The sequence below is a fragment of the Melitaea cinxia genome, chromosome 27, assembly GCF_905220565.1.
Source record: "Melitaea cinxia chromosome 27, ilMelCinx1.1, whole genome shotgun sequence".
Lineage (NCBI taxonomy): Eukaryota > Metazoa > Arthropoda > Insecta > Lepidoptera > Nymphalidae > Melitaea > Melitaea cinxia.
In genome coordinates, this window is record NC_059420.1 from 4,187,859 (window position 1) to 4,200,437 (window position 12,579).

The 12,579-nt window shown below is 36.4% G+C and overlaps 2 protein-coding genes and 1 long non-coding RNA gene across 3 annotated transcripts; all 3 read right to left on the reverse strand.

The window, feature by feature from the left end:
* Positions 1-322: 322 nt before the first annotated feature.
* LOC123667308 (piggyBac transposable element-derived protein 4-like) lies at positions 323-2,143 on the reverse strand. The gene has a single exon (XM_045601260.1). The coding sequence runs from the start codon at positions 2,141-2,143 to the stop codon at positions 323-325; it is 1,821 nt and encodes a 606-aa protein (XP_045457216.1).
* Positions 2,144-4,046: 1,903 nt separating this feature from the next.
* On the reverse strand, positions 4,047-5,889 carry LOC123666771. The gene is made up of 2 exons (XM_045600825.1): positions 5,641-5,889; positions 4,047-5,307 (listed from the first exon to the last, which is right to left on the reverse strand). Exons 1-2 carry the CDS (start codon positions 5,771-5,773, stop codon positions 4,430-4,432), a joined length of 1,011 nt encoding a protein of 336 aa, XP_045456781.1. The 5' UTR covers positions 5,774-5,889; the 3' UTR covers positions 4,047-4,429.
* A 158-nt stretch (positions 5,890-6,047) lies between these two features.
* LOC123666801 lies at positions 6,048-6,610 on the reverse strand. Its single transcript, XR_006745341.1, has 2 exons — positions 6,418-6,610; positions 6,048-6,329 (listed from the first exon to the last, which is right to left on the reverse strand). It is a non-coding gene; the product is annotated as an uncharacterized LOC123666801 (long non-coding RNA).
* Positions 6,611-12,579: the final 5,969 nt, after the last annotated feature.

Here is a 12,579-nt window from a genome sequence, read left to right on the forward strand (position 1 = left end):
TCTACCCACAGCGGCAGCGAATATCGCTCAGGTCGCTCTAGCCGCGGTACTTGATACCAAATCCTGAGCGAAACCCGCGCGGTATGTACCTCTACCCACAGCGGCAGCGAATATCGCTCAGGTCGCTCTAGCCGCGGTACTTAATACTAAATACCTGAGCGAAACCCGCGCGGTATGTACCTCTACCCACAGTGGCAGCGAATATCGCTCAGGTTTGAATAGGCCTTAAAATGATCACAGAGCTGATAGTATCTTATCATCTAGATAGTATTTAATAATTAGAAAACAAATAAATGGCATATTATTAGGAACTTAACACTTTTTAACGACATGTGTTACAAGCCGGTTTTGAGCACTGCAAACATACGGGTTTCTTACAAACATGACATACGACCGAGGTTTTTCTATGTTTTTGTTTATAACATAAATGACAGTTCTTACGAACGTTCAGCCGACAATTTTCAGATTCTTCCTCTGTTCGAGGTATCGCAGCTGTACCCAAAATGCGTGTGAGTAACCCTTTGAGTTCCAAGGAAAGTTGTGGAATTATTATGCGCCTTTCTAGTTGCCCACGAACTAAACTTTTTGCAGCATTTTTCATGAAAATTAGTCGGTCTTCTGCTTTGTAGTTTGACAGAATGAAGGCATTTACTGCAGCAATGTCTACTATTCTGTAGAAAATAACCATTGGCCAACGTCTGGTGCGCCTGGAGCAAGAATATTTAGCGCATTTTTCATCCAACGAATCTATGCCGCCTTTTGAAGTGTTGTAAAATGAAATGATCTCCGGAATTTCTTTTTGAACATCCATGGCCTGATCATGATGCATAGTAGACACCATGATTACTGTTTTATTTCTTTTAGGTACATACGACAGTAAAGTTATGTCCTTAGTAAAGCCGTACATAGTTGACTTGACAGTGCGATTCTTTTGGAGAAACTCTAACGGGATTTCTCGTTTGTTTTTTTTTACAGTACCCACGTAAGTAAGCCCGACTTTTTTCAGTTCACAACAAATCTCAATAGATGAGAAATAGTTATCTGCAGTAATGTTACGATTGGTATTCTGGATCGGTTTCGACAAACGCACAACACATTGACTCGGTAAAAGCAATTTCTTTTCCGTTTCAGAGAGACCCAAGCCATCACTGTTCATTCCAGTATATAAGTAAGCATTATACAAATATCCTGTTCTTCCGTCAGTCAAACATTTTATCTCTAACCCGTACTTGCATGGTTTGTTTGGCATATATTTCTTCCAACGACAACGTCCTCTAAATGATACAAGCATTTCGTCAATTGTTGTATTATCACCCAACCTATAATATTTTTGACAGTTGGAAACGAATATTTCAAATATTTCGGATACAGCAGCAGCTACGTTAGCCAATTTTCTTTCATCTCTAGTTGAAAAGTCATCGAACCGAAGAGCGATCAAAATCATTTGAAATCTATCCTTAGACATTACTGCTCTAAAAATGTCTCTTCCTGTACCATCAGTTGCAAATATGGCATTCACATCTTCATCATTTGATTTGAAAGCTGCACTGAACAACAACATACCTAAAAAAGCATCAAATTCAATCTCATCTATATCTCTCAATTCAGGTTTGTTTGTCCTTTTGTATTTCTGCCTCAATATCTCGAGTCTTTCGTTTGTGTGGAGTATAATTTTGTTCTTTATATTTGGACTAAGAAACAAATTGAATAAACTTACTGGTTCACTTTCTGCCGGGACGTTCACACTAGCCATTGGTATTACGATGTTATGAGCGGGAGTACGCCGATTTCTAGACGGAGGGTCTTTTGCCCACTTCATACATCTTCGTTTTCCGTAATAATATTTTCTTGTGGATTCCTGTGATGTCGTAGGTTCATCAGAGTCTGAGTAAGGAACGGCTTCTTCTATACCCGTTTCACTCTGTAGTTCTGCTAAGGGGATATTGTCATCGCTATCCGATGAGGAGTCTACTTCAGCCTCCTGTGGCAGGATGTCATCCTCATCAGCTGAAGAATCATCAGACTCCGAAAAGGCAAGGGTTTCCATGACCAAACTCTCAAACTGTTGATCAGTCACGTTGATTCGAGGCTGTTTACTCGAAGTCGGGCGTTGAGTATCCAAATGACGTTTATTTGAAGCCATTTTAACACTAAAACAAAAATAATAAAAAAAGAATAAACTTACATTTACTCTGACGCTACGTCCCACAGACGTTAGGACGGCTATACTTACTTAATCAAAGCGCACCGCACGACTGCTCACACCCCCTGCGCGCGCGTCACTGGGTCTTAGGAAGGTACAGGAAATGACAAGTCCGTGCGCGTTTGGTGTAAAAAGATATGACCGCTTTAATTGCGCACTCACGTCTCTCAGACGTACGTCAGTGGTTAAGGGTTAATTAAATATATTTTATTTTTATTTATTTACTGTTATAAACGAAAAATACTCAATATTTTAGTTCATTTTATATGACAATAAATAATAAATAAATAAAATATAATGAAGTGAAAAACATGACATGAATAAAAAAAAAAAAAAAAAACATAATCTATCTGACTACAGAAAAGGGCCATTATTATATTTTCAGATATGTTTATATTTTCAGAAAGGGGGCGTTATTTATTTATTTATTTTCATGGAAACGAACAGTAGGTATATAATATTTTTTAATAAATAGCACAAGTATTTATTATAATCCCCAAAAAAAAAACAGTGATTGTTAAACCATAACAAGTACATGGCATGGATGTGCCTTATGAAACCATTTAAATATATTAACTAAACATTAATTTTTAATAATTGAGGGGTATAAAAGCAAAGGCACAACTGTCCATGGCGTAGCAGTGGGTCAAATAAAGAATTGTTAGTTGCATTTCGGGTTTGTAAATTAACAATATATCTGTACTTATTTTGCTTTACTTAATGTATTTTATTTCTTATCCTGCAATGTAATTTACACCTAGACACAGCATTTCAACGCAAACAAAACTAAATCATTCGGACAGTGGCGACTTTGCATCATAGTAATGGACTGTGGTAAGTATGCATCTAAAGGTTTGGACAGTGTCAGTTCTGCATTTGACTAGTGTGACGTCATTATGGTGGTAAGGTTAGCAAAAACGTTAACTTCCTCATATTCTTCAATAACTTCAGTTCTTATTTCAACTGATCTTGTCATCACCTGAACCATAGTGTTTTGTCAATAAATTATCCACGTCATGCAGTTTTGCTTGTTTGACTAATACATTACGTTTATTTATTTGATTGGGTCTGACTCCTAAAAGTGACTTTAAGAGCCTCTTTCAACAGTATAATTTGGTTCACCTTGTACAAAGACAGAATTGCTGCTATTTCTCCTCAAGAAAAACTTTTTTATTTGAACGAATTGAAAATGCCAATTTGCTGGAGGACGTATTACATCATTTAAAGCTGATTTCCAGTCCATAACATTATCAAAATGGATAGCAGTCCCATAATTTTTATAGACTTCAATAGATATATTCCTCTGGCTGTACTATGTTCTCCAAGTGCTTAATTTTCTTTTCTCTCTCTCTGGTAATCTGGTATAGGAAAAATCAATTCAATTTTTTTTTATATGGGGCCATTATACCTTATAAAACATATTATCCGTTCATCGTAACTTGACGCGTAATCTGATTGGTAGCACTGAAATTTGCAGTGTTGCATGTGTTTATACGAAAAGCGATCCCGAAATGTAGGGACAAGTCTAAAGAACCGGAATAGCATGTACATATATCTACAAGTAAGGGCATTAATTTCGTAATTCACTGTTACTACGATTACTACTGACGTACTTTTAAGTATACACAAGACTTATTAAGTGTGTGAAACATAATTAAAAATTTAAGTAGTGATTAAACTAATTTATTCACAAGATTTCATTTCTTATTTACAATTCTTGCTATTTTATTAGTTTAACCTCTACTTAAATTTATGGATTTTTCCCACAACTCGGTGATAGTGTACTCTTTAAAATTATTCATACATCACTAGGAGCATTCAGGATAAATTAAACAAAACAGGGTAAAAAATAACCACTTTAATAATAATTATGATCAATAAGGTGTAAAGGAATCATATCTTCTTCAATGTTGCTTGAATGCTCACTGTCACTATCACTTTCTTCACTACCAACCCACAATAAAAAGCGATCGCTTCCTTCGTCTATTATTTTATCTTTAAGTATGTAATCATCTTCAATTTTTATTACATGAGAGCACTCTTTTTTCCAAATATCATTGCTTATTGAGCCAAATGATTCTCGTATAAGTGATTCCACTTGATCATCCCTCTGGCCCACATTTTTTTCTGCAAACCGTCTCTTCATTACACTCCATACTAATTCGATCGGATTTAAATCTGCATGATATGGGGGCAGTCGTAAAACATCATGACCATGTAATTTTATTAATTCGTCGGCTTATATATAGGCTCTGGTTTATTTTTTTTAATTAATTCATACAAAACATTTTTTGTCAAATTTGGTGAAAACAACAGCCCCTTGTTTTGAAGCCACTCTACCATATCTGCTTTGAGGCTTGTCATATTAGGGCTTTTATTTGTTTGCACAGTATGATATGGGGCATTGTCCATCACAATCACACATTTAGGTGGCAGGTTTGGTAAAACTTGTTTTTCCAGCCATTTTATAAAGTTATCGCTATTCATGTCGTCATGGTAGTCGGATGATTTTGTTTGCGATTTGAATAGCAGTAATGCTTTATTAATGAAGCCATCTGTAGTTCCTGCGTGTGCAATTATCCATCGCCTACCCATACCATAATCTCTGACCAATGCACCTTCTTCAGACTCTGACTGCCAACATTTTTGCACACTATATGACGAATGTATAAAAGTTTCGTCTAAATAAACTATAGTCCGCCCCTCTTCTCGGTATTTTTTAATTTCACTTAAATAATTAAATCGCCAGGTAGCTATATCTGTTCGCTCCACTAACATTTTTCGTTTTGATTGACACTTTTTATATTTATATCCAAGTTGTTTTAATATTTTCCATAGTGTAGTACGCCCACCTTCAAAATTTATTTCCTCTCGTAATTCGACAAGTAATTTGTTTAATGTAGGGATTTCTTTTCTTACAGCGTAAAATGACATAATTTTTTGTCGAATTGCACTAGCATCGAAGTCATCAATCTTGATCTTCTTATCGCGATTTGGTCGCGTCTTTCCTGGTGTCGTTACTTTTGACGGACCAGGCACACCCGAAACAGAACTGGACTCTCTTTCTTGTCTCAAAATCCTGGTCACAGTAGATTCGGATACATCTGTAATCATCAAAAAAAATAAATAATAATGCAATTTTATTTTACTAGATACTTAGTTTATAAAATTAGAATATTTTAGTAAAGCGACGTTTTAAGCATATTTGATTACTTACGAGTAATCAAATATGCTTAAAATGCAGATCACGACAAACTTAAATGAGCCTCGATTCAAGTTGGTAAATTACTTCCTTAAATAGGTACAAATAGGTTAGGTTATTATATTATTGTTAATTTTAGTATCATCTATGAAATGAGATTAAAGAAATTAATAAAAAAAATGTCTCGCCACTATGGGCTAATTATCTTTTTAACTGGTAACCCTATAAAACATACCGGTCATGGCGGCAACTCGGGCACGAACTTGTTGCAATGGAATAATCAGCTTGTTCTCAGTCTTTTCTTTCTCACAAAATGCGTAAACTTGAAGAATAGTTTGTCTTTTAACACTTTTTACCACCTTCGGCATTTTTAACACTCAGATTAACTTATTATAAACCAAAAGAGCACACAAACAGCAAGCTATCAAACTGAAAGTAAGATGGCGACTGAGGAAACAGTGCTACCAATTAGTCACGCGTCAAGTTACGATGAACGGACAATAGCTTGATCTCTGCGACATTTGTTAAACTGACATTCCTAGGGTTGTTATGATACAGAAAAAAATATCGATAGTAATTTTCGGCGTTTCTTACTTATCGATGCCATAATTATAATGGGTACTTAATAAAATGAAACAAATATTTTAAAACATACATTTATTTATTCCAAAGGAGTACATCCCAAATCAATTTCCGAATCACTTTCAAAATCGCTAGAGCAATCTTTTAAATTTATAATGAACTCTTGGTCGCAAATATTATCAAATCGAACGTCCCGCTCCCAATCTTCTTCCATTAATTTTCTGCATTTGGTAACTACCTTTTTCCAATCTTCTGCAGATACATTTTCAACCGCAGTGTTTAGTAACTGCAGCATTTTATTTGCCGTTAAAGGTGGTGTTGTGTTAGATCTAGCAGCGTAACCTTAAAAGAAAATCATATTTTAACATCATAAATTATACAGGAGTTAATACATATAGAACCTGTCTAACTGAAATTCGAGCAAACAAACCTTTTACTTGGGTCCAGATAAGCTCGATCGGCAGTACTGGCAGTGATATGGAGGCAGTCTTATGACGTTATGACCCTTTTCTTGGGCTATGTCATCTAAGACACACGTTGGTGCGCTGGGTTTGTACAGACCAACGAGTCTCAATAATTCGTTTTTAAGCATTGTTTCATTGGCCTCTATTACTTTTTCTTGAAGCCATGCAATTATTTCTAACTTCCTGTTTGCCGAAGTTGGTGGTTTGTGCTTTTGGACCGAGTGATATGGGGCGTTATCCATAATTATATAATGTGGCTCCTTCAAATTATCTAATAATTTTAAAAACCACTCTCTAAATTTTTCAAAATTCATTTCTTCATGGTATTCATTGGTCTTCGTAGATTTGAATGCCAATAGGCAATTAGGCACAAAACTAGATGACGTCCCAGAATGAGTTATTATTAGTCTTTGACCTTTGCCTTCGGGTACTTTGGTGGTCGATTGTGTCGTATCATCGGTCCAAGCGGTATCGGTCAATACGGTTGATTGGCGTTTAGCCATGTCTCGTCTAGAAAGACAACTTTGTCCCAATTTGTAATTTTTTTGACTTTCCGGAGAAAATTCACTCGAGCAAGAGCAATGTCGGTTCGTTCCATTATAATTTTTCTTTTGTCACTTTTTTTACAGGAAAATCCAATATTTTTCAAAATCTTCGATAGTGACGGCAAGCTTCCTTTAAACAAGTCTGCGTCTTTTAGGGACACCGCCAGTTTTTTTAATGTAGGTAATTCGCCCCGTGTATAATAACCATATACATGATTGCGAATCGCAACGGCGTCAAAGTCGTCAATTTTTGTGACAGGAGCAGCCTTTCTTCTTTTTTTATTTGGCGTTGAAAGCTTTTTTCCCTCGTCTTCAATCAATACTGCGGTTGAAGATTCGCCATATTTTTCTTTACTGATGCGAATTACTGTCGCAAGTCCAATGCCAAGAGCATCTGCAACTCTGTCACAAACTTTTGCCATGGGTAATAGCGGTCCACCATTTTGGTTTTCACGCTCAAAATATTCACGCAAGCGAATCACAAGCTCACGACTTTGACTGTTCAAAACAGTTTTCTTCGTTCTCTTTGGCATTATGCCAACAAACCTCCACCAAAACAAATAATAACAACAAAGAAACTAACAAAAATAACTAAAGTTAACAAATTAACAGCAATAGTAACAAAAACAAAGTGATGAGAACGGAAAATACGTTGCGTATACAAGGCGTTAGCACTCGTACTGAGGAGAATGGCCGAATGGGTCATATCAAACAATATGGCGGTGCGTTGGCGCCATCTTTTTGAAGAAGAGACGCCGCGACCAAACTTCTCTCGAACCCCAAAGTTGTCGGAAGGAATATTACGAGTAGGTTAGAATTTAGATTTTATTTACCATTGTAAATAATGTTATTTTTTGTTTAAATATTCAATAATGTTATTTTTTTTCAATTAAATGATAAATTAATTTTGAATTAAGTTTTATACAAAATATCGATAGTTTATAGTCTGTGGTCACGATGATTAATCGCTCATCATTAATTAGCTCAGCATGCCCATAAAGTATGACCTGCTCCTGTAGAAACTCTTCAGTTATCCAACCACTTGGATTGGCTAAACCTAATGCTCCTTTTGGACAACCTTGTAGCATGAATTCCTTGAAATGGACTCTAGGAAACACGAACACAGGAGGAACAGTGCCACCAGAAGCATTAATGAATCCAAGCATAGTGACTAACTGTCCTCTCTCTGTCGATGTCACCTGTCCAACTTGTTTATACCCTCTAGTTGCAATTACTTTTGGCGGGTTAGTCACTGTTAAACATCCAGTTTCGTCAAGGTTCCATATCATATGGGGTTCAATTTTCTTTTTATTTAATACGTTTGCTAGATTTTCGTAAATCTTACCAACATTTTCTTGGTTAAAAGATGTAGCCCTGGATAAAGACGTATTTTCTGGTTTGCGTACCGATAATGATGGATTTCTTTTCATGAACCCTCGAAACCAATCCTTTGTAGCCTTTTGTTGCTCAATCCACTTTTCAGGTGCGACATGATTCGCAGCTGCAAATTGGTAAGCGAGCTCTTTAACCTGGGTTGTTGTGAGTCCGTAGCACATCTTCGACGATCTTTTTAAATAATCTGTAAGTTGGGCCTCTTGTTCTTGGCTAAAAATTCGTCTATTGCCAATATTGGGATCATGAGTATACGTACTTAAAGGCTCTTTAACTTTCTTATCGATATCTGCTAAATATGATTTTGATATTTTATATGCTGTCGCAACAGAACGAATAGACTGTCCTTTTTTTAACACCTCTTCTACCGCAGATTCTATTGCAGCTTTTTCTGGACGAATTCTTTTCAATGGCGGCATCTATATGAAAAAAAAAAAAAACAAATAAAACAACTTTTGAGAAACTACAGCATGCAGGAGTAATGAATCGGACAGGCATCGACGCATTGAATCGGACGTCCGTTTCAACGCGTCGTTACTTGTCCGATTCATTGCAAACATAACCTACAAGTATTATGCCCAAAACAAAATACTTCAAGTAATGTTGAAATTATAACTCACCATTCCGTATCTTTTTGACTTTATGTAGCAACATATACAACAATCAAAATTGCATCTTTTGATATGATCAAAATGTAAATCAGTTCGCAAATAACAGTTTTTTTACTCCATACGTGCTCTTCAGCAACATGTGAAATAGCAGACAGAGTAATGGCCGCCGGAACCTGTCATCACTGTGGGTTTATCTATGGACACCAGTGTTGCCAACAACCAAAAAACATAAATGGTTTCGTTCAGATATTTTAAAGATATCGATAGTGTCCGTTGCATAACGCGTCCGTTTCATTGTGTATCCCCCCTACTGTTTTTTAGTGTCGCGCCCTTTAAATTTTATCATACTTTCATCCACCGATTGGGATTCGGAGTTAGTGGCATTTTCTTGAAAAGTCCTGTTGAGATAATCTAACAGGGGTCTTACTTTTTCCAATTTGTCGTGGTCTTTGTGATTCCGGGATTACAACTACATATAAACATTATTTCAGTGTTGTTCTCCGTCTCCGAGCTTTTTTTATGGGTAATGACGCTTTTCCATTGGAAACAATATTATGAAAGCTTCTGATGGTAATCACATAATAAGATCTTCAAAAAGGATTTTTAACCCTTAAACCCTACCCATCCTAGGAGAAACATTAATCCGACCCAGGGGTTTCATAGACCCCATTTATTTAATTCATTAATACTAAAAAAATTAAACACAAATTCACCGAAAATACTATTTATTTAAAAAGAAAGCTTAACTAGCATTATAACGAAACGTTTATTTTTTTTTTGGGTCACAGATTCCTCACATCTTGGTGCGGTATGTTCACCGCAGACAGGTTTACGGCACATGCCACAGAAAACCTTCGTTTTACGGTCCTTACCCCTTGGGCAGAAAGCACATCTTTTTTTTGCCATGGGAGCAGGATTTGCGTCGACTAAAGGACGCTTTTTTTGTAAAATTCCTCTTAGGAGGTCTTGGAGCTTTGTGGGCAAAGAAGGCCATGTTAATCTTTCCTCTATTTGAGGGTGATCAAGTCCAAGGCGAGTTTTTTTTTTAAAAAGACGTCTATTTAGCTTTTTTTGTGGCCATTTTTAGTAGCACATATGAATTAACACCTACTATATTCATAAGGCCAAAAAAAAGTGCCATTGGCCATCTCTTAGTCCTCCTAGATGCACTTTATTTGTGACATAACTGGTCCATCAAATCGACGCCGATTTTCGTCTTATTGTTGTCATGGTTCCCCTGGTCTATTAAAGATGTAAATGAAACCAGGGTACCATGAATTAAAAAAAAATTATTATATTAATTAACCCGGTGAGGTAGATAAAAAATGTATGTATATGGGCAGGGTCGAGCACTCAATGCACACAAGCTCTAATGCAGTCCGGCTCAGGTACTCTCCTGTCTCGCCGTGCAAGTGATAATCCCGGGAGTCGCGTGGCAAGATTCCGCTATCGACCGGGGGCGGCAGGAACGGGTAGTTCAAAACCTGGCGGAGTGCACTCTCGTCGTTGGGGTTAAAGGGTTAGATGGAAACTTCCAAAATTGGTGACCCAAACGTCGAAATTGGTGACCCAAACGTCGAACCCTGGGTAGAATTTGAAAGATGATGAAATCTAAGAACATAATTTAAATGAGATTTATGCTACTGAATACAAATATTATACTTTACATTAGGCATGATTTACTTGCATTACAACTACATAAATTGCCTGCGATATAAAAATACCACTTACCCAGTTTGGGGGCGATAAACACTGACACTATAATTATATATTTGTTGAATCGAGACAACGCTAAGCAAGGATCACAATAATTTTATAAAGTACGGTTACGATGCTTAAATATATATTATATATTTATATATATGCTATAAATATTATTCGATACCGTATTAGAGACCGTAATAAAAAATGTGATGTGCGTTATCTACTTTCTCGAGACAAAATTCAAAAAATGAATGACCGGCGGCGACCAGTACTGCCGTTTTTATAACCCGAGACAAGAGATTCATTTGAATTTTTGAAAAGATAAAATGTTGCCCGCGCGAATATATAAATGCCGGTTGATGAATTTATATTATTTGTTTGTAGAAAAAAAAAATAATTTATGATAAAATTGTGTTTTATAAATTACTGTAGATTTTCATGCAAGATTTAATTATAATAAATTAATGTTTTTTTTAAAGAAAAATCATTTCACGTATTTAAAATATTAAAGAACAATGGGTAATTTTGTATGGAACCCGTACCCACGTTGTAGCATCTTAGACTAGGTGTCATTTAGAAGAAGCTTAATTGACTAACTCAAAAATGAAAGAATGACTGAATGAATGAATGGGAGACCGAAGTTATCATACACATTTTAATTTCCAATGGTTATAACAATGGCACCTTTTTCCGTTCTGTAGACCAGATAAAACACCGGTCGGCTTTTCTGTTTAAGGAGAAACCGACTTAGCTTCCTTCCTAGCATTCGTTTTCGATACAGAAGAATAATAAAAAAAACATCAATCTTAAAAAGCAGTTTTATTTTAAAACACAGCAACATCATTTTTAAATTGTGTTGTCACTCTCAATGATTATATCATCCCAGGCACTTGCCGGACCTATGAAGTTATCTTGGTGTCTGCCAACACCTAAATACCATAGTATACTAACAGTGTGGGCACAAGCACCTAGAGTTCTCATGCCCGTCATGCAAGAGCAATAATAGGCCTCGATGGCTTGTCTGCCCTGGACATTCAATTTGATCAAAATATACGTGTAATATATTTTATTCGATACGTGCCTCGATAATATGCGGCCTCTTACTAACGAGCAGTTTTCAGTTACTAGCCCATACTGCGACATACTAGGGCTAGGGCTAGAAGATAGTTCAATATTATATATACCATCTCGACCTCGCAAATGTTCGGCAACATATGATCTGGCGAGCTTTAAGTGGTATGTTCCCAAACTGAATAAAATGATGTCTTCTTTTGTCAATTGTGGAAATGGTATTGATGTAGCCGTCATTGAAGAGAACACCGCCCGTTGTCTATTCATGTTTTCTGCGACTACATAATTGCCCAGTCTATTAGGTTCGGTAATTCTTTGAGCTATTATATTGATAAAAGCGTGGGCATGCTCGTTGTCTGTCAGACGCTGCCTAAATGCATTTATAAGGGCTCCCGCAATGCGAAAGTCTTCAAATATGTGAGGGAGTGTTTTGTTAATAACTGTATGTCTGAATATCTTGTAGTCCCTTTTGAACCATCCGTTTATGACTTCAATGACCCATCGCACCATTGTGATTTGTCGAGATTTATTTGCTTGAATATCTGTGAGCTGTGTGGCGTGCCTATCTTTGCTTGGCGGCATATGGGCAACATAACCAGCACTTTCTATATCTGGTATAGAGTCTCTAAAACCTCGATCTAATATAAAAACGTCATCTGTTTGTAATATTATATGCACTGGGGACGTTTGATCATTGATTATCTCACTCATGATTTGAGCATCGGTTTTTGTTGCAGCGTATGGTCCACATATATCTATAATATAGCCGTCTGGGCAAGTAATTAAAAAGGGTTTTAACAAGTTT

Bases quoted from the DNA above. Each gene is read 5' to 3' on its own strand.
- LOC123666771 (XM_045600825.1), bottom strand. From the start codon at position 5,773: ATGCCGAAGGTGGTAAAAAGTGTTAAAAGACAAACTATTCTTCAAGTT. The intron at 5,308-5,640 runs GTATGTTTTATA...TGATGATTACAG, and splicing joins CCGAGTTGCCGCCATGACCG to ATGTATCCGAATCTACTGTG.
- LOC123667308 (XM_045601260.1), bottom strand. From the start codon at position 2,143: ATGGCTTCAAATAAACGTCATTTGGATACTCAACGCCCGACTTCGAGT.